This window comes from Mytilus californianus, unplaced genomic scaffold, assembly GCF_021869535.1.
Source record: "Mytilus californianus isolate M0D057914Y unplaced genomic scaffold, xbMytCali1.0.p SCAF_10, whole genome shotgun sequence".
In the NCBI taxonomy this organism is placed as follows: Eukaryota; Metazoa; Mollusca; class Bivalvia; order Mytilida; family Mytilidae; genus Mytilus; species Mytilus californianus.
Genome location: NW_026262582.1, coordinates 68,506,789 through 68,531,688, shown reverse-complemented (window position 1 = coordinate 68,531,688; position 24,900 = coordinate 68,506,789). Strand labels below are relative to the sequence as shown.

Sequence of the window (24,900 nt, the reverse complement as noted above, 5' to 3'; positions counted from 1 at the left end):
AAAAATTAGAGCAATATATATATATATGCAAATAATTTGACTAGGTCTGTTGTTGAAAATGCCTGCTGCCAGAGGGTGGTCTTTAGCTCCAGTCTACATGCCAGATAATGCTCAAAGTATGAGTGAAATTTAAGGTCCACAGAAATTTCTCAGTTTACAAATTATTTTTCTCAGTACTACAGTCTACAGCAGTTTAAATTTAGATCACAAAAGTAAACATGAGAAAAACCTCAGCAACGCAAGTGACAGAATTACTATTTTCAATTTGATTAACACATGTCGACCGCATGGTCTTGCTCCCGGCTCAGTATATTTTAATCAGGCTACAGCCTCCACAGTTAAATATTGGCACGTGGTCTCACTTTTCTACTCAAAATGACGAAACAAACCTAATAAAACGGAAAAACGAGTGTTTTTATACTTACATAGAGACAATAACAGCCACATTGCTCTACTTGTAAGCTTAAATTCCGCTTTTCCTTCACAAACGGCCTACCAAGTCTCAGCTAATTGATCAGCCGACTGCAGGTGCTTCAATTAATCAAATTGTCAAGCTTCAAAACGAATCAGTTTTCCAAATAAGGAAAATAAGCCCCGCCAACTTTTCCCGATCGACTGAAAATATTTTCTAGTAATCACAAGCTAGTGCAACAAAACTATTACTATTTCTTCTTAATAAATGAAAGTGTAGATCAAAATACATCATATAATATAGAAATTGTAAATGATAGGGACATAATAAACGAGCAATTGAAAATTTAGACCATCGACAACTGAGACGCTGAAAATGTGATACGCGCCATTGATGATGAATATTCATGAGAACACCAAGAGTTGCTTCCCCCTGAAAATATTACCTTAACATACCCGCGTTACAGGTGTATTTCCTTACGCATGTAATTCACATGTGAAACGCATGATCACATGTGTGTATCATGCGTATCAAATGTGTTTTCCACACATGTGTCACATGCGTGGCATGAAACGTCTCCTTCACATGCGTGTGACACGCATGTGAAACGCAAGTGTCACGCATGTACACATGTGTGGCATTTTTGCCAGTGTACTGTAAACACGAGAGCCAAAGAAAATTAGTTCTATAACACATATCTGTGATACATAATTGATACTCATTCTTTTTTTTTTTTTTTTTCCCTCAAAAAGATATAAAACAATCACTATACGAAACTAACAAATTCAAAATACATTATATTCTTGCTATGAGTATTTACAGTTTTTCCATTAATTTTCTTTTTAATTTAGCCTAACAAACGTGTTCCTATGTCGTATGATAGTTACATTTACTGATTCGTTCTTTCGTTGTTTTTGGTATTCCAATAATTAGGTAGTGTTTTGATTGTAAATGAATGTATTTTTGTAATATATTCATTATCAATTTATTGCTTTGATTCTAGTTATTATAATTTTGAAATAATGGTTATTGTTATTATTATCATTATTATGTCTTATTATTGTTTTTATCATAATAACTAATTAACGGACTCAACATAATTATAGAAATGTATTCCGTTACATTCTAATGCAGACAATAGTTATACTAATGCCATACATTTGAATTACTCAAAGGATAGGCACTTACTTTCCCAATTAGTCACTTAACATATATTAGGTATAAAACTTTAATATTTTACACCTTATCCCACCTCTAAATTTAGAGCGAAAATATATACAGAATAACAAACAAACGCACACTTCTTTTAAAACCCATTTGTCTCATTTAAGGATGTTCGCTACTCTGTATTCAAATAACAAGCTTTTTAAAAGACTGTTATAAATTGATAGTATATAAACATAGGAATTAAAAAAGTAGAAAAAAATTAAGGGTCTGTGTGCTTGTTTTTGAAATATAAGCCATTGAAAATTTGGCGGGATGTTATTCTCTCTAGACTTTTCATACATTTAACATAGGCACCCTTTTCCTTTTAAAAATAATGAAAAAATTACAAGGATTTTATAAAATTTTCAAATATGGTTTTTTAAACTATGTGTAATAAAATTATGAAAAGAAAAGTAGGGGTTAGCGGGCAAAATTTTTTAAGGCATTCAAATGGATAAAATCAGAGGATTCCGAAAATCTGACAAAAATTCAAAAACATGACAAGCGAACATCCTTAATTTATAAAATAACTGATTTTAGAATTTAAGTTTATATAAAAAACGTTATAATGAGTGATTGAGCAAAACATTTATTCACGACTGCGCGTGGTGCATGAGTAAACTATCTGTATTCTCTGTTTTTTTCGATGTTTGACTGTTTGGATTATTTATACCTTTTATTAAATTGACCATGAACTTTGTTTTGTGAAAAGAAAGTACAAAATACAAAGAACAATATCTTTTTTCTGTGCATTCTCAATTAATTTTGACGTTACATCATCGACAATATCTTGACAAAACCCCTTGTTGTATGAATGTGAAATTATCGAATTTCATTTCACTGAGAAATCACTTTATTTCATTGCAAGCAATGTAATCTATGTTTATTTGTGTAATATTGAAGACTTGCGACAGGAATTAAACGAAGTGTGACAAAGAAAAACATCCAAATGATGACATTAAAGGTTTAATTCTATAAACAATACGTTAAATATGTACATGTTGATTTTGCAGGGTTCATTTGACCTTGACTTGACATCTTGTATTATTGATATTTAGTTTACATGATATTTGTAGTAAAACCTTTATCTTGAAGACTTAGAAACAATCATGATGAGTAAAGCAGGCGAGACATTTCAGCGTGTGCACTCTACTTTGGCAAAGTATTCCATTGTCATACATGATAGTAGACCTTAAAGAAAGTCTATAGGATGATGACTGAATGCGGTAAGAAAAAATCGTGAAATGATACCAATATTGGAAATAAAAAGCCGTAGGCAATTTTTTTCTTGACAAAAGAAATGTATCTAGAAATATTTGTAGTTGATTGTTTTTTTTTACAATTTCGATATAACATTCCTAATGTAGTTCATAGTCGATTGATATTTATAAAAGAGTTATGATTTTTACTTTTTGATCTCGTTGTGCTTTTCCAGGTTAAGCGAGGGTTGATTGCTTGACATACTTGCTTAACCCCGCTACATTCTTATGAGTCCAAGTTTGGTGACAATTCGTTGTTTTCATCAACGCCTCTGGTGTAGAAATGACACTTTTAAAGTCATTCCAATTATCCTTGTTCTTATATTAAAATTTATACTGTCTCTTGTGAGTTAAGACACTGATACATTGTTAGCATCAACTATTGCATGATGGATTCTGCATACTAAGTTAGACTTTTTTAAATAGTAACCTATGTTTCTATACTCCAAAATTCTGAGGCAGTTTTAACGTAGTAACAAAAACGCATCAAAGATACTATGCTTATAACTTTAAACGCAGACGCGCGCATCGTCTACAAAAGATTAATCAGGGGCACTCGAATCATTAAAGACAAAAAGTCAAATAAAGTACGAAGTTGGAAAGCATGGAAGGCCAAACATTTCCGAAATGTGCTGCCAAATATAGCTAAAATAATCTAACAAAATTACTTATAAAAGCTGAAACTCAACGTCAGGACGCATTCGAATTAAAGTACCATAGTATAAAAACATATTTAATGTTCTGTTATAAAAGATATGAATGGTATACCAAAAAAGGTAAATGTATTTACCTATTATTCATTTGAATTGGGATAAGGCAACATGCCATATAAAACCTGATAGTTATTATTATTATCATTATAAGTACCCTGCCATGACCACTCTTTGTTTTTGTTTGATGTATTTCTGCTTTGTATCCATCTGATGAGTTAAGCCCTTTTCAACTGATTTTTATAGTTTGTTTTTATCTTGTACTGTTACACCACTGTCCCAGGTTAGCGGAGGGTTGGCGCATTCAATCTAGTTTAACCCCGCCACATTCTATATATGCATGTCCCAAGTCAGGAGCTTGTAATTTAGTGATGATCTTTCTTTTTTTTTTGGCTGTTTTTCATATTTTTTATGTTTATTGTTTTGTAAAATTTATTATTGTGTTGTGCCGTTACACCACTACCCCTAGTTATTAGAGGTTGGGGCCTCCAAACTACTTTAACCCCGCCACATTCTGTATGTGCCTGTCCCAAGTCAGGAGCCTGTAATTCAGTGGTTGTTGTTTGTTCCTGTATATCATCTTTCTTTTTCGTTCATTGTTTTGTATATAAATGAGGCCGTTAGTTTTCTCCTTTGTACTGTTTTACATTTGCCATGTCGGGGCCTTTAAAAGCTCACTATGTGGTATGAGTTTTACACATCGTTGAAGGCCTTACGGTGACCTATAGTTTCTAATTTCTTTGTCATTTGGTCTCTTGTTGACTCACGGGCAATCATACCACATCTTTTTTTTTTATATATATTCAATATATATGAAACATGTCAAATTTATCAGGTTTCATTATTGCAGACGGGTTTAAATGAATATAATACAACAACTGTCTTTTGCATGATGTTAAATCAGCACAAATTTAAATAGTAGTAACTGAAATTATAATTTATTTCACTCTAGACCTAAACGATTTTCCCATGTAATCTTTACTAGGTGCATTGTCTGACATTAAACTATGTAACTAGTCTGTACGTTTTCGGTACATTGACAACGTTTTGTTAAAACCCTAAGGTTGCATCTGCATCAGTCAGAGTTGGCTTTACATTTGGTAATTCTGTTCAGGCGTCTTTGATGATAAATACATAAAAAAATTATCATTTTGCTCGGTAGTTTATGCTCTTTCTTGTAGATGATTTACCAACGGCCGGTCATAAGCTGGTGAAAGTTCTAAAAAGTAAAATCACAAAAATACTGAACTCCGAGGAAAATTCAAAAAGGAAAGTCCCCAAACACGAGTCGTAGGTACGGTGATATCATTCTATTATAAAACGTATTGTACATATTGTGTATGTTTATCTTATATTGCAAATGTATTATTTTCGTTGATATTTGCAAGCAAATATTAAAATGGAAGATGCAAATGAATATTATAAAAGGTAAAATAACAAAAATACCGAACTCCTAGGAAAATCCAAAACGGAAAGTCCGTAATCTAATGGCAAATCAAAAGCTCAAACACATCAAACGAATGGATAACAACTGTCATATTCCTGACTTGGTACAGGCATTTTCTTATGTAGAAAATGGTGGATTTTCTACATAAGAAATAAGTGCATAAGGACATTATAATAAAAAAAAAGCAAAGGAAACGAACGTTACTTCAATATCGGTATGTCCGCCTAATCTTTAATGATCCTCTCAGTTGAAAATTGATAACTGACAAACACATTTATCTTAAACAAAACGGGAATATTATTTTCATACTGTTATTAATTCAATATAGTTGTACTATTTAATATATTGAACTTCAATACTAAATCTTAGTAAAAAAAAAAGGATGATTACATCAATTGACCCAGTCAAACTCAATTGTAATGACGAAATCGACTTTTCTGTAAAAAAAAATATTTTCATACGAGTAACAGTCTCGATGTTGGAACGTCTTCAACACGGAACCTTGTTTCAAAAAAATGTATCAATGACATCGAAATGTCATTTAAAGTTATAATTGGTGTTGGTGGCATTTATAGAATTTATCCAATCATGTTTACAAATGGAGCTTTAATAAGGCGGGTTCTAAGAGATAATCGACTTTGAAAATAACCGTCAAATAACATTGCAGAGAAAAGAACCCTTCTTCCTAAAATTTTATAACGAATTACAGTTTCAAGTCATTACAGTAACAGTAAATCATTTGTTTGAAAAGTACGATAAAACCATAAAACATATCTTTCCAAATTAAGACGAACGACCTTTCTGAACAAACGATTGAAACATGAGAGTAAAAGAAAATTAGTTTTTTTAAACATATTTGCGTTACATAATTAATATGCATTCCTATTTTTTTTTTTTTTTTTTTTTTTTTTTTTCTTCCTTAAAAAAACCACAAAGCTCTATACGAAACTAATAAATTGGAAATACATTATAGTCTTCTCATGAGTATTTACAGCTTTTCCTGTAATCCCTACTTTATGTAAGCCTCACAAACATGTTTATATTTTGTATGATAGTTAGATTTACGGATTCGTTCTTTCGTCCTTTTTTGTATAACAATAATAAGTTAGTGATTTGATTGTAACGGAATGTATTTTTGTAATATAAGTTAATTTTCAAATGTTCTTTCTTCAAAATTACATTATCAGTTTATTGTTACTCAACAAGATAATAGAAATGTATTCCGTTACAATGTAATGCATGGAAAATAATAATTAATACTTATGCCATACATTTAAATTACTCAAAGGATAGGCACTAACCTTCCCGAATAGTCACGTAATATATATTAGGTATGATTTTAATTTACATTTTAACCTTGCATCAGCACTTACGTCATTTTTAATATGGCGCTGAGGGTCAAAATGTTATAGGGGAAAACTTCGTATCCGTTGTTAACAATATGGCCGCCGTGTTGACGTTGAAGGAAAGATGTGTAGTTCTGACCTGAATTTGATATTTATTTTTTACAATATTTCTATATGCTTTACCTTTGATATATTTGAAATTAGATACGACATTACCTTTTATAAGGGATAGTACTGACCAAAACATTTCTTCAGATGATATTTTAACATGGAAAGTGAGCGCATTGCTATTTGACAAAGAGAGGTAAGACGAAGTACAGTACAAAAAAAAGGAATTGAGTCTATTTGCTATTCGGCGTCTGGTTTAAAGATTCCAGTGGGTCTATCTTTATTTATATAAATATGTAGGACTCTAAAGTGCGATATTGACACTATAACACGATGGTCGCGAAACAGTGCGATGGTATACGCTGAAGTGCGATGGTTTGATGCGCTAAAGTTCGATGGTCTGTGTTATTTAATGGAACACATTAAAGTTCAATGCCGCGATACGCTAAAGTGCGTTTGTTCGCGAAAGTATTGACGTTTGCAACGTTAACTAGCATTGTGACGTTACAAGCCGTTTGTACAAACAAAAATGGACATGCAGGTAAACGAAAATGTATTGCAGATGAAGGTTTTACAAGATAAGAAAAGAAAGAAAAGAGAAACAAATGATCCCAATCCGGAACATTTTTGGTCGGTGCTAGAAGAGTTTGCATATGGGGGAGGTATTTTCCGAAAAATCCCAACAAAGCATCCACAGTAACAGAAATGCAAACCTATGATCCCGCTGTTACTTATAGACTTATAGACTTTAAATCAATTTCAGCTTTTTCGGCGGGGACAAAAGTGTTTCTATCAGGATACTGGAAAAAAGGACTTCTCATAAACATAGAAAAAAGTAAAATAACAAAAATACCGAACTCCAAAGAAAATTCAAATCTGAAAGTCCCTTAGCAAATGACAAAGTCAAAACCTCAAACACATTAAACGAATGGAAAACAACTATCATATTCCTGACTTGGTACAGGCATTTCCTTATGTAGAAAAATGTGGATTAAACCTGATTTTATAGCTACATGTAGCTAAAACTCTCGCTTGTATGACAGTCGCATAAAATTCCATTATATTGATAACAATGTGTGAACAAAACAAACATACATAACAAGTAAAAATGTCAAAAATAGGGGTACATCAGTCAACATTGTGTTATAATCTTAATCACTATAAAAACAAACAAATATGACAACAAGGAAAAACAAAATGACAAAGCACATAAGCAAAAATGAAAGACAAGAATACAAAGAATGACAACAGCACAACAACACATTGGCGGGATGTATAAGTACCCAGACTATTACCAAAAATGGAATAAACAGTTAAGGTTAATAATTTACAAAAACAAATAAACACTAGAATACGTAAGTAAGATGATAACAACGTCAGTACACAGAATCTATACTTAAAGACCGTCATGTATTATTTTGGAAGTTGATACGGAATATTTATCAACAAGGTCTTGGTATCATCCGATGAACTTTTTTAGAAAAAGGACGAGACGTTCTTTGACATAACCCTGGTTTATAAACTTTCTGTTCAGTCACTGGTGACGTTTTATAAAGTCTAATTAGCAGCTGCAAGCTGACTATAGTAAGGGAAAGGTGTATACCATAAAAAAGAGTGAAAACGGCAGAATACACCAGGTGTCAAAGTATTTAATTCGACCATATTTGATTTAGAAACTCCGTGTATGTTTGTAATCTCATGTCATTTACTTACGTGAAATAATAGCTACTTTTTTACTTTCTAATTGAATTATTTTATAATACAATTAACAATTAACGTATGCTATGTTTGGATATCTCAAACAAATTCCATTATTCAATACAGATCAAATGAATGTTAACAAACACAATCTAATATGTATAATCACCAACGAATAGACCGAATCCAAAACATATGCTACTCGTCTCTGAAAAATAATTGAAAGGACAATGAATGACAACTCTATGAACAAAATACAAATCTACTATGTAGCAGTATAGACAAAATGGACGGATTCACGATTTCTTCTATTACATATGATCGTTAAATACGGAATAAACATAACAAATAAAGGTACAAATTTCTCTAACAATATAAAAAATGAGATCACAAAAACAAACAATAGTTTAACATTGATCAGTTCTTAATAATTGCTAACACTGCTGTGCGATATTTTTTTCATGCAAGAAACCCTTGGTATCACTGAATTTTAATGTCTTTTTTTAACATTGACGTGTTCTGCATTTCTGTCAACAATTTTCTCATTTCGTCATCTCCATTCCTATTCGCTTCGTCCAAAGGTGTCAATCTATATCTAAATGTGCAAAAATTATGAATAAGCAGATGTAGAAACAAGCATTGACTACACTAATGATTGATAAAGAATTAACCAGTAAATAGTACTTATAAGGATTTAACAGTTATGTCTCCCGTTTTCACAATTTTCAGAGGAAGCATTCATTGCAGAAGTACCAAACTCTCTTTCCGTTCTGGTGTATTCATTGTCGCATGGGTATGTGTTCTGGCTAGTCCATAAGATGTTGCATTTTATTTATACATTCCCAATAAATGTACAAGTTAATGAGTAAGGAGCATTGACAACTTAGATTTGTTTAGGTTATCACGCTTTAAAAAAATAAAAATTAAAAATGAAGAACACTTTATAAGTAACGTTACTTAAAAATATATTTAATGTTTTAAATTATAGTTAACCGATGTTCAAATCTCAGATTCATTGACAGGATACAAATTTAAACCAAAACAAAAGACGGCGATAATTGCATGAAATACAAAAGGGGCGATGCTTGGTGTGCCATCTCAGTCAAAATTCGTAATCTGGAATAAGAAAATATCCGTTAATTTACAGATCAGAAAATATTGCAGGTATTTATAAAACTTTACGACAAAAGAGATCATTTCAGCTTCCCAATTGTGAACTTTCCATTTCTATGTAGCAACATGCCAGCAGCGCCTGCATACGGAGTATATATCTCCTAGTTGATACGATATTCCAGGGCTTGTATTTCCTATCATGATTTCCTTGATAGAGGGTTGCTGCTCACAAGGAAGCTATTAAACCAAGAGTCTCAAGTGAGTGGTGAAGTTGAAATCATCCCTTCGTAAGTTTTACGGTCGCCATCACGAGTTGGTTGACCGTTATGGAATATCCGTTTCACAGATGATAACGGATATGTTCCTAATGTCGTAACTTCAATCCCGTACCCTCTTCCCGAATGTTACCTACCGAATTAGACTTATTACCGGGTTTGTAATAACATGAGCAACACGACAGGAACCACATGTGGAACAGGATTGGCTTACCCTTCCGGAGCACCTGATATCACCCCCAGTTTTTGGTGAGGTTCGTGTTGCTCAGTCTTTAGTTTTCTATGTTGTGTTTTGTGTACTATTGTTTGTCTATTGGTCTTTTTCTATTTTAGCCATGGCGTTGTCTGTTTATTTTCGACATATGAGTTTGATTGTCCCTCTGATATCTTTCGCACCTCTTTTATAAATAACTTGGGCCTCAGAAACTTGTTTTTATTTAATTACGACACAGACACATTGATCAACCAATTAGTTATTGAACGTATGATGAAGCATTAAAACATCAAAATTAATATAATTTAGAAATGCTTACAGTTGGGTGCAGACTAAGCATAACATAAAGTAAACGCACGTTAACGCCGCTTGCACATATTTCATTTGTTAACTACATGCGGTTTGCATGTTGTGTCGACTATTATATTATTTGTTTGCGTTTCTCTTTGATGTGTGTTCTTGCATGTGTTTGTGTTGTATTTCTGTCACGTAGTGTTGTCATTTTAGCGATATTTTTTAATATTGTCATATTAGCGGGAGGTTTGGCTAGCCATAAAATCAGGTTCAACCCACTTTTTTTTCTTAAAATGTCCTGTACCAAGTCAGGAATATGTTAGTTGTTATCAAATAGTTCGTTTCTATGTATATTGGCTTTTGTTTTTGTTGCACTTCAGTGTTCCTGTTGTTCCTTTGTTTTCCTCTCATAGTTGATGTGTTTCCCTCGGTTTTAGTTTGTAACCCGGATTTGTTTTCTCTCAATCGATTTATGACCTTTTAACACCGGTATACTACTGTTGCCTTTATTTACTACAATTGCGTTAACGCGGTAAAAATGGAAATTTCTAATGTCTACTCGAGTAAACGCGCGTTTACTCTGTATCCGTTTAGTCAATAGTAAACAGGCGTTTACTACAGATTATACATATTTACCTGTACTTGCACTTAGAAATCACGCGTTTACTTTTCCCGTTAACTGTTATGAATAGTGAAAATTATCACTACATTTTTTTTTCTGGCATATTCATATATTGCAAATGATAAATAAACAAAGTATCGCTATATTTTCAGAAACTATTGGATAGGCAAATACGGCAAAACCTCAAAAAAGGAAAGTTTTATATTTCAACAACAATATTCATTACGGTAGATTTAACTTGGCAATGTTTCAAGACTTGAAATAAAACAGACGACATAAAATGATCTATGAAACTTTGTTTTCAGACAGTACACTAATTTTAAAATATTTGTAGTAGTTCATGGTTTTAAACTGAATTTAAAAATGATTTGACTTTTATATATACGATGTATAATGTCAATTTTATTAAACCTGTTCATCCCTGCAGACATGAGGAATTGTTTTTTATAAAAAAAAAATCGTCGAAATAATTCCTTCCCTTTTATGTCAAACAATCCATTCTAAGGTTTAAAAAGAGAATTCATCCCGCCAGTACAATGTTACAAGCTTTAAATATATAAAAAAAAATATTGGCAATTCTTATTTTAATCGTAGTACAAATAACTAACCGTAGACTTATATAGAGCTCTCAATTTGTGTAAAAATCTCACTCATTATATACAAAAAGAACAGAATTTTTATAATGTAACATGATATTTTTACAAAAGTTAAAATACTTACGCCTTATATTGATGCGACAACATATTTAACAATTTTAAACTTTACTTTCCTCACTTTTATGCCTAATAATTTATCCTGAGGCATAAAAATTACTCAATTATCAGGCCAGTATATCTTTATTGCTATTGACATACATATTTGTAACCGTAGACTTATAGAGCTCTCAATTTGTGTAAAACTATTAATTTTTAGGGACAAAAAGAACAGAACTTTAATGCCGTTGTATAATATTCTAAAAAAATGGAAAATTTTGGCACTTTTTTGATGCGACAACAAATTTTGCAATTTTCAACTTAAATTTCTTCCTTTTTTATGTCTAACAATCCACTTTGAGATATAAAATGAACACAATTATTTGGCTTATTATATTTCAAATTTGAGATGAATCCTTTTAGAAATAAAAATGTAATTAGCATTTTCATTTGGTCCTGTCATTGTCGATATTGGTCCGGTCATTGTTAACATTGCCAAGGTCAATATTCGCAAGCTTTGAAAAAAATTAGTTTTCGTTTTTTTATCTTACATTTAAATTTTAAATGATGAAATCTTATTATATTTCAAATTTGAGATAAATCCTATGATAAATAAAAAAATTATCTGTATTTTGGTTCTGTCATTACATGTCCTGTTATTGGTCCAGTCATTGGTGTAACCCACCATGCAGTAGTAAACGTGCGTTTACTTTTTACCAAAAAATAGAAAACGCGCCTTTTACACATTAACGCGGATGTAAACGCGAATGTAAACGCCTGTTTACTTTGAACAATATTAGATGATGCGCCTTTTTCGCGTTAACGCGGAGCTAAACGTGAAAGTAAACGCCCGTTTACTTTGTATGTCTACTAAAATTTTGGAGTTAACGCAGAGTAAACGCCGCGTTACCTTTCCGCGCGTCTACATGTAATGCTTGGTCTGCACTCAACTGTACATATATAAAAATATGCAACACAATAAACTTAATTCACAACGTAATGGTCTTCCTACCTATCTTGTTTATCTTTATTGACCCCTTCATTGAGGAGGAATTTAACCAAGTGAGTATGTCCAGCTGCTGCAGCAATATGTAATGCAGACCTAGAATCGTAGTCAATATGGTTTAATATATCTCTATCTGTCTTTATAAACCTACAATATTTACAAAAAAAAAATTAATATGTAGTTTTACCCTTCCAATTTTTCGAAGTTCTGAAGAATCGTATACAGATGAAGCGCTTATCTGGCGTTCCAAATATGAAGCCTGGTAACTTTATGCAATTCTTCTATGTCCCTACTTATGTAAGATAATAAAAACGAACAATTTATAAAATCGAATAAACTAAGATTTTGGCCAAACAAAATCAACAACCTATCAAAATTGTATAAAGTCATCCGTTAAAGGCATTCCACTATAGTAATTTGTTAGCAAGGATATGTCACAAAAAATAAAATTGAGACTGGAAATGAGGAATGTGTCAAGGAGACAACAACCCGACCAAAGAGCAACACGTATGTTTTGTATTTGATTTACAATAATATTAACATGAACCTGGCGCATGCCAATTTGCAATTTAACAAATTAGTTACCTTCGAATAGCAAAAATATCCCCTTTAAAAATTCTATTATGAAACAGAAATAATTTTTCCTTTGGACTCAGCTTTTTAAATGTATCGTCTTCTTCCTGCAATATAAACAAGAAAGGCTGAAATGTGACATTGGAAGCTGTAGTTGATAAGATCCATGAACATTGGTCTTTTGTGGATATTTATCTCACTGGCAATCGTACCACATAAAGTTTTTGTACTAATGACATTGACATTAAAATAAGGAAAATAAGGAAATATGGTATGATTACCAATGCGACAACTACCCACTTGAATCCAAATGACGTCAACTATACGCCATCCTTATCATATATCTTATGTTTGCAGACAAAATAGAGATATGGACTGTTTATTTTAGAGGCAACGTTATAAGATTTTTATATTAAAGACAATATTGTTAAAAATACAAAATGTTGTATTTATGCATGTAAAGCTTCACGGACAATACTTAGTTTCTTTGAAATGTATCCCTGTAATTTGTACATTGTATATCGACTTTTCTATTGGAAAAACAATCTTATAATAAAGACGTAGTCTTAAAAAAATGATGGAGTTTCGTCTACAATTTTTACGCTGTTCCAATGACAACAATCAGATACATTTGTTTAACCTCTCGACCATCTTATTGACTAGTTATATATTAAAAAAAACTGTATTAAGTAGCTACACATTTCTATTAATTTTGCATTGATTTCAAATTGACAACTGAAATGTATCGAACATATTATTTTGAAATCTAGATACAATAAATAACACCTGAATTTGTTTTTTTGAAATTTTTACTCGTCCATTTATTATGATGATATTTCTGAAATTTCTAGATAAAAATGTTTAACATGTTGAATATCAAAAATTGTTCATATCACATGTATCCGCTTTTTCAGTGTGAATTTTTGGAACTCTAATCGTTTAAACTAATTTTTTTTCAACGAGTATTTTTTACCAAAATTTGATCGTTGCACCATTAGTATATTTTGTCAATGAAATTCAATTATTCAAGAAAAATCCTAGTATAGAAAAAAAGGGGCATACTTGTTCTTCTGATAACTGAAAAAAATAGATAATAATGCATGCAAATGTAAAAATATACACATTTGTTGTTTTTATGTTGCCTGTAATTATCAGAGAAGCAAGTTATTTTTATTAATCTTCAACTCTTTATCAAAGTCGTTTTATTAATTGATTAACTTTCAGTATGAAGCTCAGTGAGTATTCTAATTTCTTTTTCAAATATCAATTTCTTTATTTAATAGCATTTAGTTTAGCGTTATAGGTCATCGACTAATATACATTATAATATACATTATCTGACTTTCTATATATTTTGATAATAAGAGGGAAAAAATCATAAAACTTGTTTTGTTATAATGATAAGAAATTTATATCTTAACAAAAAAAATAGTTAAGACAAATATCAGTTTGAATATAACAAGTTGCTTTTTACTTACTATGTTCATATTTTCAGCATCAGACATTTCATTCTTTATTAGATCACGTATCTCGATTAACTGTTCTTTGATTCTTCCGGTATGGATACCACTATTTTTCAGTTTCCAAAATTCAATGTTCTCTTTAACCAAATCAATAGGTGTTTTCCGAGAGCTAAATAGTAATAGAGATAAAAAATAGTATTCCTCAAAATACATAAAGTATTTGAGTTTTTGTCAGGACATTGGTAAATATGTATGATTTATTCTAAACAATAAAAATGCGTAATTCATTGACAATAACGCTTAAAACTTGAATTGATAGCTGGACAAGGTGAAAGTTTGATACCTTTTTTAAATCCAATTCAATTGTTCTAGATTTAATCTTCATGATTTAAGACTCTATGTCTTATAGATATATTCTTAACAACTTTGGTCAACATGATACATGCTTATTTTTTATTACATAAATATATCCATTTTGCCTGTAAACAATATTTGATTATAAAAGAATGTTAATATTTATCAAATCATTTAAATCGTTATTAGTACACTAGTCACGCGATTCTTGCACGACTCATACATTAGCGGCAAATTAAGCAGTGACATTGATGCAAGGGATGTAATAAACAAAAACCTATAATAAAACTATGATTGAAACTGCGATTTTAGATTTTTTTTAAATGTAGGGGACCGATAGTTTATGCTGGAGAATAGCCGTGGCCAACCCATTTTGATGCTTACAGAAAATGTCTCTTTAAAAGACCTTATGACGTCGATTTTCTGGTGTTGTACTCAGTTTTACGGAGTAATCTATTGTCGAACAGATAATTTCCGTGTTGAATTCGGTATTTTTGTTATTTTACTTTTTATATATTGTGGGTATATTTATATTTTTTCCAAGAATTTTTTTTCCTTATTTATTGACTATCCTGGTTCACATTTGTTTCTTTTTCCAATTTAGACAAAGTAGTCATCCTGTGATTATATGCTACATTCATGCTTTTGTGAGTTAAAGTTTTATTTTTATATAGTCAGGATAGACAAAATGGATGGATTGTGTGCAAGAAACAATTCATCAAAGATCAATATTCATCAGATATTCAGTGTCTACTTCACAAATCGAACAAGATGGTATTAATTTCTAGATTATAGGCGCTGAAGTTGTGTATCTTTTTATGTAACTTTAGTTTCCCAGTTATTTGTCTTCGTGATATTATGTTTTGTTTTGTCGTATGAATTTTGACGTGTACTAGTATTTATGCATCCCGCCATCGGCTTTTTAACTTTTTAACTTTCGGTATTCCTTCCGCTGGAGTTTCCTGAGATGCAATTCGGACATAAAAGGTTTTTACAGTGTTGTTTCTATTTTGTTTACCCATGTATTTCTATTTACTTAATACTTACTCCAGAAAGTGTATACAAAAGACGATATGTATTATCAACGACAAAAGCTTTTTTGTTGGTGACGTCATTGTCTAATTTATGTTCTTGATGAGTCTTTTATAGACAAAACGCGCGTCTGACGTACAACACTATGGTCTTGGCATCTGTACCAAGTCAGGAATATAGCAGTTGTTTTTCACTTGTAACGTTGATTGATATCGTTTGATTCTGTCAGTTTTTATGGACTTTTTATGGAGTTCAGTATTTTGTTACACTTTTCTGGTACGCAAGATGCGCGTTTCTTCTATATAAGACTCATCAATGACACTCAAATCAAAACTGTTGGAAGATCGAATCAAAAAGAAATTTGACGAGCTATAAAAACCAAAAATTCCAACAAATGTGCCAAATAGAGCAAATAGAGGTAGTATATGCCTTTGGGAAAAACCTTAGTGTTTAGAATAGTTTTGATGAAGCTGAACAACATTTTGTGTCTATTAAGTTTCTTAATTTATTTATTTTTTGTTTTTCTTGAGCAGAAGTATCCAATTCGTAGCTTTGGCTGTATTATAATTTTTAACGACATATGAACAAAATATTCAAATGGAAGTGTTGTCCTTACATAAAACTGGTTTAAAGCCATCTAACGATATTAACAAAAATACTGAACTCATGGGTAATTTCAGAAAGGGTGGAGTCCATAACATATGACAAAATCAAACGTCAAACTTTATCAACCAACGGAACGAATTGAAAACAACTGTCATTTCCTGACTTGGTACAGACATTTTCTGAAGAAAATGGCGGGTTAAATCTAGTTGTATAGCTAGCTAACCCTCCTACGTTTATGACAGATATTTATAGTTATGTTGTATTGACAAAATCGGGTGAGCAATATATACAGATATAATTGGATAACATGACAATGATTGCATCCAGAAAAATTAGCGTGTGTGTCATTTTTTAATGGTATGCATATGTGCTTTGCTTAGAGGCCGAAATGAAATCAATAATGAGAGTAAATTCAAATTAGGTATTATCTGTTAGATATGTAAAAATCTGTTTTTTATAATGTATATTTAAGGTTAGAATAAATGAGATGAAAATTTTCAAAATCATACAATACCATTTAGGACTAATATCTCATTTATCCAGGGTAAAGGGAAAGGCTGTGTGTAAAAAGAAAACTAAATTTTAAACAAATTTGTGCGAAAAAAGAGGAGACATTTTCAATAAAAAAGAGCGCGTATTGCCTACATGCTCTATATAACCCCAACCCCAAACACCTGAATACACCGTTTATTTGTCCAAAATACTTATTGATCGCCAAATTCTATCTTTAAACACATATATTAAGAAACAGAAAATATATAACGGTAAGCATATGACCATTAGGAATGTATCCGAGCATCTCAGTCAACACACAATTGCATGCAGCCTAATGAAAAACTCTCAAGAAACCATTAGCCATAAAATATTCCTAAATGAAACTTTGATAATAAGAATATAGTATACTTTATAGCATTCTTTGTCTGGATTTCCGTATACATAAGACAAATTTAGGAATATACAGTGTTTGTAACTAAAATTCCTTGACATTTTCCAGTTGCAGTAGCAACATGTTACAAAACCATCATCACTGATAAAAATGAGTTACAAGATTGGAAACACTTTCTGTTTTTTTGTTTTTTTTTTTTGTTTGTAACGAAAAATATTTACCTAGTCACACTTTTGCTCTAGGTTGCTTGAAAATGTGCTTAAATTTGTCAAGCTTTTTAGACACGTAATTAAGGAAACATTTTTCATTATATACAAGATATTAGGACATAATTTAAAAGAAAATGTTTCTCTTTAACATATGCTCTATGACATAACAAATCATTGCAGAGTATTTTTAAAGTGAATCTATTTTTTTTTTTTTAATATTCAAGGTTTGTATAGAATGGAGCTTTACACTTATTGATATGGCTTCCTAAGTTCATTCAAGAGAAAACAATTTTTTGTAAACATCTCCTAGACAGATTTCAAAAAATATATTACTTCATATTGATACTGTCATTAAAAAAAAAGTTGAAAATGTACCATCTAACATGGAAAAGGTCTGTGAATGCTATTAAGAACACAGGCTTGCATAAAAAAGGAAGTGTTTACTGCACACGTTTATATTGAACTCAAAAAACATACTTGTTTTTAACAAACGGTGAGGCTCTTCGCTTGAATAATAGGTACTGAACATCCTCTTTTTTACCATTAGCAGCAGCCAGATGCAATGGAGTGTCTCCAAAGTAATCACAACTATCCATTTTGAAGTATTTGTACCTGTCAGTTTAGAAAAGGAATGGGTAGTAATGATTATGGTTGCATTCTTTTTGTTTTAAAACAGATACTTATAAAATTGACAAAAGCCACAAGGAGCGTGATACATGGTGGATAAAAACGAAAGTGTTGTCCATTTTCGTTTATGAGAACAAACAAGCATTTCAGCCTTTTTTCTTTTTTTTTTTGACTCTCTGACTGGTCTTACACTTTTTTTAGTTCGGTTTTAAAAGGTATTTCAAAATGAAAATATTTCTTGCAATTGATACATGTATTACAATCTACGAAACATTTCAGAAGAATTATCTGATAACAAGAAAATCCTTTTTCATTTTTGTCACTTGTATCTGTTGCAGTAACGTGTTAAAATGAAAACATAACCTCTCTCCAATGTTTTTACAGTATCTCTTTTATCATGTTTCCGATGTCTCTGCCAACGTTTTATATATAGCAGTACTTAAACTTGTATGGTAAGCTTACATTGTGTTGTGGCAGAAGAAATTTAAAACATTATAAGAAGACACAAGTTTTTGTTTCTTGTTACTTGCATAATAAATGACGTTTGGGTTCTTTAATAACACAATACCAAAAACTCCATGACATCATTTTTAATTTGCTTGAGTAAGTACAAATCAGTGTGTTACTACAATATCACGCTAAAACGTACTGCAAAATTCACAAGCAAACTGCATGATTCAAAACCAATGGATGACTTTTGGGGACTATTAGTCAATCAGCAGGGGTATTTAATAAACGATATTCTTATGATAAACATGTGTTTCCTTAATAACCGTCGTTCATTTACGCTGAGTAGTTAAAGTTTACAGCAACGGGTAACACGCATATACATTTGTAAACGCATAATAGGAAAAAGGCGTTAATAGAGCAAACAAAACGTTCGAAAGTCAACTAAACCTCATGGAGTAGCATACTTCCAATTATCACAATGACATATTTTTTTGAATTCCCAAGGGACAAGGTGTTAAATCTATTGAAATTGATTTAGCAAGGACGGCTTGCATTTTGACCTTTGAACATGTTGAATAAAAAATGCTAGAATTATCAATATAGAAGTCAAGATGTTTCTACTAATTACGTAATATGCACTTTAATTCCAGACTAAAAAACTGAAACTAGAACGATGAACATATTATCGGGTTTCTACGCATAGATATCGTTACAAATCAGTCGTTTGACATAATGTGACGCTCACTCGCAAAAATGTTCATATTGTGACTCGCGGCTGATAGTTTACGACATCAATGTGTAGAAACCTCAATAATCTATACTGGCCCGAATAATCATGTATAGAAATTGAGGACCAAGTACTGTTAATTTTAGAAATAATAGAATTTAATTGATATATTCACCGTAAATCAGTTTGTTTATTCAAAATCCCCATTGTAGAAGCCTTCATTACATGCATCAATGTATCTTCTGTAGCTGACATACTAAACTAAAAACATAAAAGAACAATACTTTGAACGACAAAATTATTTTATATCTCTACCTGTGTGACGTTTACATTCTGACGTCAAACACGCGATTCAACGCCAGAGTTAATGTTAAAATTACAACTCGGTCCCAGTGCTTAAAATCCCTCGATCCTTTTTGGGTTGATTTGGCATACATAAATAAAATACAAAAAAAGTAAGCAATGAACAAGGTTGTTAAATGTGATATACGCTTTTTTTTTGTGCTTCTTTGTTTAATATTTGTTTGTTTTTGTTGTGATTAAGATTGTGACACGGTGTTGACTGCTGTACCCCTATTTTGACATTTTTACCTATTATGTCTGTTTGTTTTATTCACGCATCGTTGTCAATATAATTCAATTTGATGCGACTGTCATACAAGTGAGAGGTTTAGCGCTATAAAACCAGGTTCAATCTACCATTTTCTACATAAAAAAAATGCCTGTACCAAGTCAGGAATATGACAGCTGTTGTCCATTCGTTTGATGTGTTTGTGCTTTTGATTTTGCCATTTGATTAGGGACTTTCTATTTTGAATTTTCCTCGGAGTTCAGTATTTTTGTGATTTAACTTTTTACTCCATTACTACCTGAATAATCATTTCTCATTATACAAATTTGTATATATTATATTTCATAACTTGAGTTTAAAACTTGTCGGCTTGAATTACATATCCGTCAAGCTCTAGCTGAATGCTTTCTCATAACTGCAAATTTGTGTTCGTTGACAAAACATAAATTTTTAACAAAAAAAAATTGAAAGTTCCTTTATCATTCAAGTGAAATCGACAATGATAATTACTCAGTTCATAGTATAAGTTTGCTAGTTGATCACCTTATGTTTTCTATTAAGTGATTTGATGTGTTTGTTTTGCTTGTGAGTAACTGTTGCCTTTATTTAGCAAATTTGATAATTGTTTCATTCGCATTATTGTGGTGTATTTCGTCACGAACAAAAAAATCAATACCAGTTTTTAAACATAAAGACTAATCAAGAAAAGGAAATAATTTGATGATAGACAAAATATAATTGACAAGCAAACAACCAAAAAGGTCAAAACGCATAACACAAATCTGGGTTCCCCCTAGGTCAATTTTCTTTTTCGTTACATATTTCGGCAAAACAATATATTTACGCCATTTGCAATTTGTTCTTCGCCAACTTATTTCGTATTTTTCAAAAAATCTTAATTTTAATTTGCACCGTCTTCGTCTAATGTACATCTGGGATCTTATATAACATGTGATATTCAATAGCCCAAATGTACATTAACCCCACATTTCTATTTAATAATCAGCATCTTAATTAGTTAACACACTAAATTAGCACATACTTACAACTTCTCGTCCAATCAAATTGCTTATATTTGCCTTCTAATTTTCATAGTACATACTTTTCCTGTGTACTAAGTAACTACGCATGAATGACCACAAGGGTAAGATTTCATTGTATCGTAATCAAGATATTTAAAACAAAATTTGCCACTGGCTATTTTGAAATAAAATGCTGTGTTCCAAATTAAATTAAATAGTTTGTAATTAGTTTTCACATTGATTTTAAATATCCTGCTATTAAAATCTTTGGATCTAAAAAATGTTTTGACAATTGCAAATGTTATCATTTAAATAAAGGGTAATACACATGGTTCTTTATACCTTGATTAGAGTACAATGATATCTTAAAATTATGATAATGTATCATCCATGCAATTACTTTGTACACAGAAAAGTGTGTACTATGAAACCTTGTGAAAGAAAATTAAAGCAACTTGGTGATAATTTTTTAAACTTTCTTAAGGAAAGTGATCTATTTCGTCATGAATTGATTGATTTATTGATTATTGGTTGCTTAATGTCCAGTGGCAAATATTTCATGCATGTTCAGGACGATGTCATGAATTGAAAAACTGTGATTATGTCTGAAAATAATGTGCAAGCTATATATATAAACATATTCTGATAAATCTTTTAGTTTTTACTTTGAACTAATAAAAAAAAAAACACAAAATCTATAATCTTTGATCTATTTGTAGTTGCTTTTTAATGCCTATCTGCTAGACTATATGTTTGGGGACAAACTATCTATATGTTTCAAATTTATTATAGCTTTAGTTTTACTGTGAAATTAAAAAATGTTTTCAAAACATGTAAAGCTTCCACTGCAATTTAATTATTGCCTGCTTTTGGTCAATTTATTTTGTCATCTTACCTTGTAAGAAGAACATGTATAGTAAAACACCGCTTTATATCAGTATACATACTTACACTAGCAGCTACCATCTTTTCATTCTGGAGTGAAGGGCCTTTTGAAATCACATATTTTACAATGATACTAGTAAGTAGATTTACAAAACTCGTTAATGAGCTCCGTTTTACAAACACCTGTGATACAAGTAGTCAGCCAAAATAAACTATCAATAGACCAATTAAAAGATTACTCGAGTTGTAAATATGTGCTAAATTGGATAGTCTATGGAAAGGTATATACTATGAAATTAAGAGCTCGGGGCAAGCCCCTCGCTCTAAATTTCATAGTATATACCTTTCCATAGACTAACCTATAATTAGAATAATAGTTTTCTTTCACATTGATGAAGACTCTAAAATTACATAACACATGCATACAAAATATGACTGCCCCCTTATTGCGTAAATAAAACCACAGTAGGTTATAATTTGGATTTGTCTTCAATCTATTTATTGGATATTTCCGTCTAGTTCCGATAGGCTCTAAATAAAATCAAATATTTTTTCTATTTTTTTATGTGTTTTTATTGATAGAAAGTAAAATAAAAAAAATACTGAACTCCGAGGAAAATTCAAAAAGGAAAGTCCCTAATCAAATGACAAAATCAAAAGCTCAAACACATCAAACGAATGGATAACAACTTTCATATTCCTGACTTGGTACAGGCATTTTCTTATGTAGAAAATGGTGGATTGAACCTGGTTAGTTTATTAACAGCTATTACATGCTTGTACTTTTTCCATCAGCTGATTGTATATTTTCTGTCAACATTCGAACGTGTGACGGGTTCAGGTTACACAGCCTAAAGTTGACGTATAAGAGAAAAAGTCACAAAATAAACAAGATGTAATATATCGAACCGTTATATTCTTTCGCAATGTATTTTCACCAATATTTGTTTTTTCCGACCAGAGGAAGCATTGCAAAACAATAATGAAAGATATCATGCATATATGTTTGTTCGCCTGACGCAACTCTTGACTACATAAAACTCACCAGTGACGTTAAAAACAAAATAGTTGGAAGGCCAAAAAGCAAATAAAGTTTGAGCTACAGGCAACCAAACAACCTCTGATGAAGTAAAGTGCTCATATGTTATCATATCTTAAAGGAAGATCCGGTGATGTTTCATATTTGCTAAAAATAAGACAGTATTGTGGCTGCATCCATTGAATGATATCAATCATCATCTATGAAACACTGATATTGTGTAAAAGACAAGAAATCTAAAGCGCATCTGCGAAACTTAGAAAATATTACTTCAACGTTACAATTTAGAACTATTGATTAAAAAAGCTTAATTGTAACCAGCAACACAACATCGATATTATTGAAAGCATGGAATAAAGTGTGATGGAGAAATATGTCAAAATACTCTGGTATGTAACCTACAAATGGTGAGTTAAGAATAGAGCAGTGGAAATATTTCTTCTTTTTGTTTGTATTTTTTAGTTCCAAACCAACCATGGCCAAAATAGAAGGTAAAACAAATAACAAAACAGACATAACTTTGTATACTGTATTTTCCAGTTTATGCTCAATAAAAAAGATGTGATTAAACGGAATTTTTCAGTACAAAGATATCACAGCAGGAAGTAAGGGGTTGTTCTTTATTTCATATAAAACGTTTACAATTTTGACCAATTTTGTGCTGGTAGTAAATACTTTACCATCGTTAAACCGGTTTAACTTTGGCTATAAAGAGCTTTATATATTGTTCAGACAACCATTAAGGACAGAATTGTTTGTTGTTTCCTCGATATTGACACATTTAGACTCCATATAGATTACCTAAGTTTTATTATGCTAAAGTTTTTTGAATTTGGGGTACTAAATGCTCTTCAACTTTATACTTTATTTTACCTTTTTAACTTCTTTGATTCGGGCGTAACTAATGAGTCTGACGTTCACAATTTGAAATTGGTATCTGCGATATGTTTAACTTCAAACTAAAATCTATGACAAACGCAATGATTTTAACTTTCCATTTGTTAAATTCACATTTCTCAGGAGTAAGATGCACTCTACACATAAACTGGTCCAACGGAGTTATGAGACAGAGTGACGTTAATCGATACTACATCAGTTTAAATGGTCGCCATCACGAATTGGTTGACCAATACGGTATGTCTCACCGACATGTTTGATACCAAAATAGTCGTCTAATCTGTATATTTACCGATTGTTTCCTATAAATATTCGTTTAGAGAAGTTTTTGGCAAGTAGAAATATTATTAAACCGGAACAAATTGGTTTCTGTACAGGCAAGCGCACCAGTGATCATCATTTAGTTTTGAGAACTCTTATAGAAAAGTATACTCAGCAACGCGATAAAAAATTCTTTAGATGCTTTGTTGACCTAAGAAGAGCCTTTGACACTGTTAGTCATGATGGACTTTTTTATAAACTGAGAAATATTGGGGTCAGTGATTTATTTTATAACACTCTAAAAGATATGTATAATAATATTGAACTTTGTGTAAAGGTAGACAAATATTCTATGACTGAAAACTTTACATCTAACACAGGAGTCAAACAAGGGGATAATTTAAGTCCCACTTTATTTAAAATTTTTATAAATGATATTCTTGACTCATTTGATGAGACCTGTAACACACACATGTAAACCTGCTATTTTAAATTCCTTACAGTTTAATTGCTTATTGTATGCAGATGACTTAGTATTGATGTCAGAAACAGCTGATGGTTTACAGAAGTGTATTTATAAACTATATAACTACTGTGATAAATGGGGGCTCCAAATAAATATAAAGAAAACTAAATCAGTATTATTTAATAAAACAGGAAAACTGTATGAAAAAATGTTTAATGTTAATAATGTACCTATTGAAAGGGCTAGGGGTTATAAATATTTAGGAATTTATGTAAGTGCAAGTGGAAGCTTTACAGAGGCTAAAGAAAATTTATATAAAAGGGGATTGAAAGCTGTATTTAAATATAAAAAAAGTTTTAACTTATATAAACCTAAAATTAACACACTTTCACATATATTTGATCATACTGTGAAACCTGTGTTGTTATAT

The 24,900-nt window shown here is 31.2% G+C and overlaps 1 protein-coding gene across 3 annotated transcripts in view; it reads right to left on the bottom strand.

The window, feature by feature from the left end:
* Positions 1 to 8,535: 8,535 nt before the first annotated feature.
* The window catches only part of LOC127718412 (serine/threonine-protein phosphatase 6 regulatory ankyrin repeat subunit A-like), a 74,734-nt gene continuing 58,369 nt past the window's right edge, over positions 8,536 to 24,900 (bottom strand). For 2 of the 3 annotated variants that reach the window (XM_052224426.1, XM_052224425.1), the window contains exons 23-28: positions 19,505 to 19,590; positions 18,003 to 18,137; positions 14,454 to 14,607; positions 12,988 to 13,082; positions 12,409 to 12,549; positions 8,536 to 8,781 (exon numbers count right to left, since the gene is read on the bottom strand). In XM_052224426.1, coding sequence (XP_052080386.1) covers positions 8,667 to 8,781; positions 12,409 to 12,549; positions 12,988 to 13,082; positions 14,454 to 14,607; positions 18,003 to 18,137; positions 19,505 to 19,590 — 726 coding nt within the window. In that variant the 3' untranslated portion in view covers positions 8,536 to 8,666. Of the gene's footprint in view, positions 8,782 to 12,408; positions 12,550 to 12,987; positions 13,083 to 14,453; positions 14,608 to 16,944; positions 16,988 to 18,002; positions 18,138 to 19,504; positions 19,591 to 24,900 lie in introns of those variants that run through there. The other variant, XM_052224427.1, reaches the window with a different exon arrangement.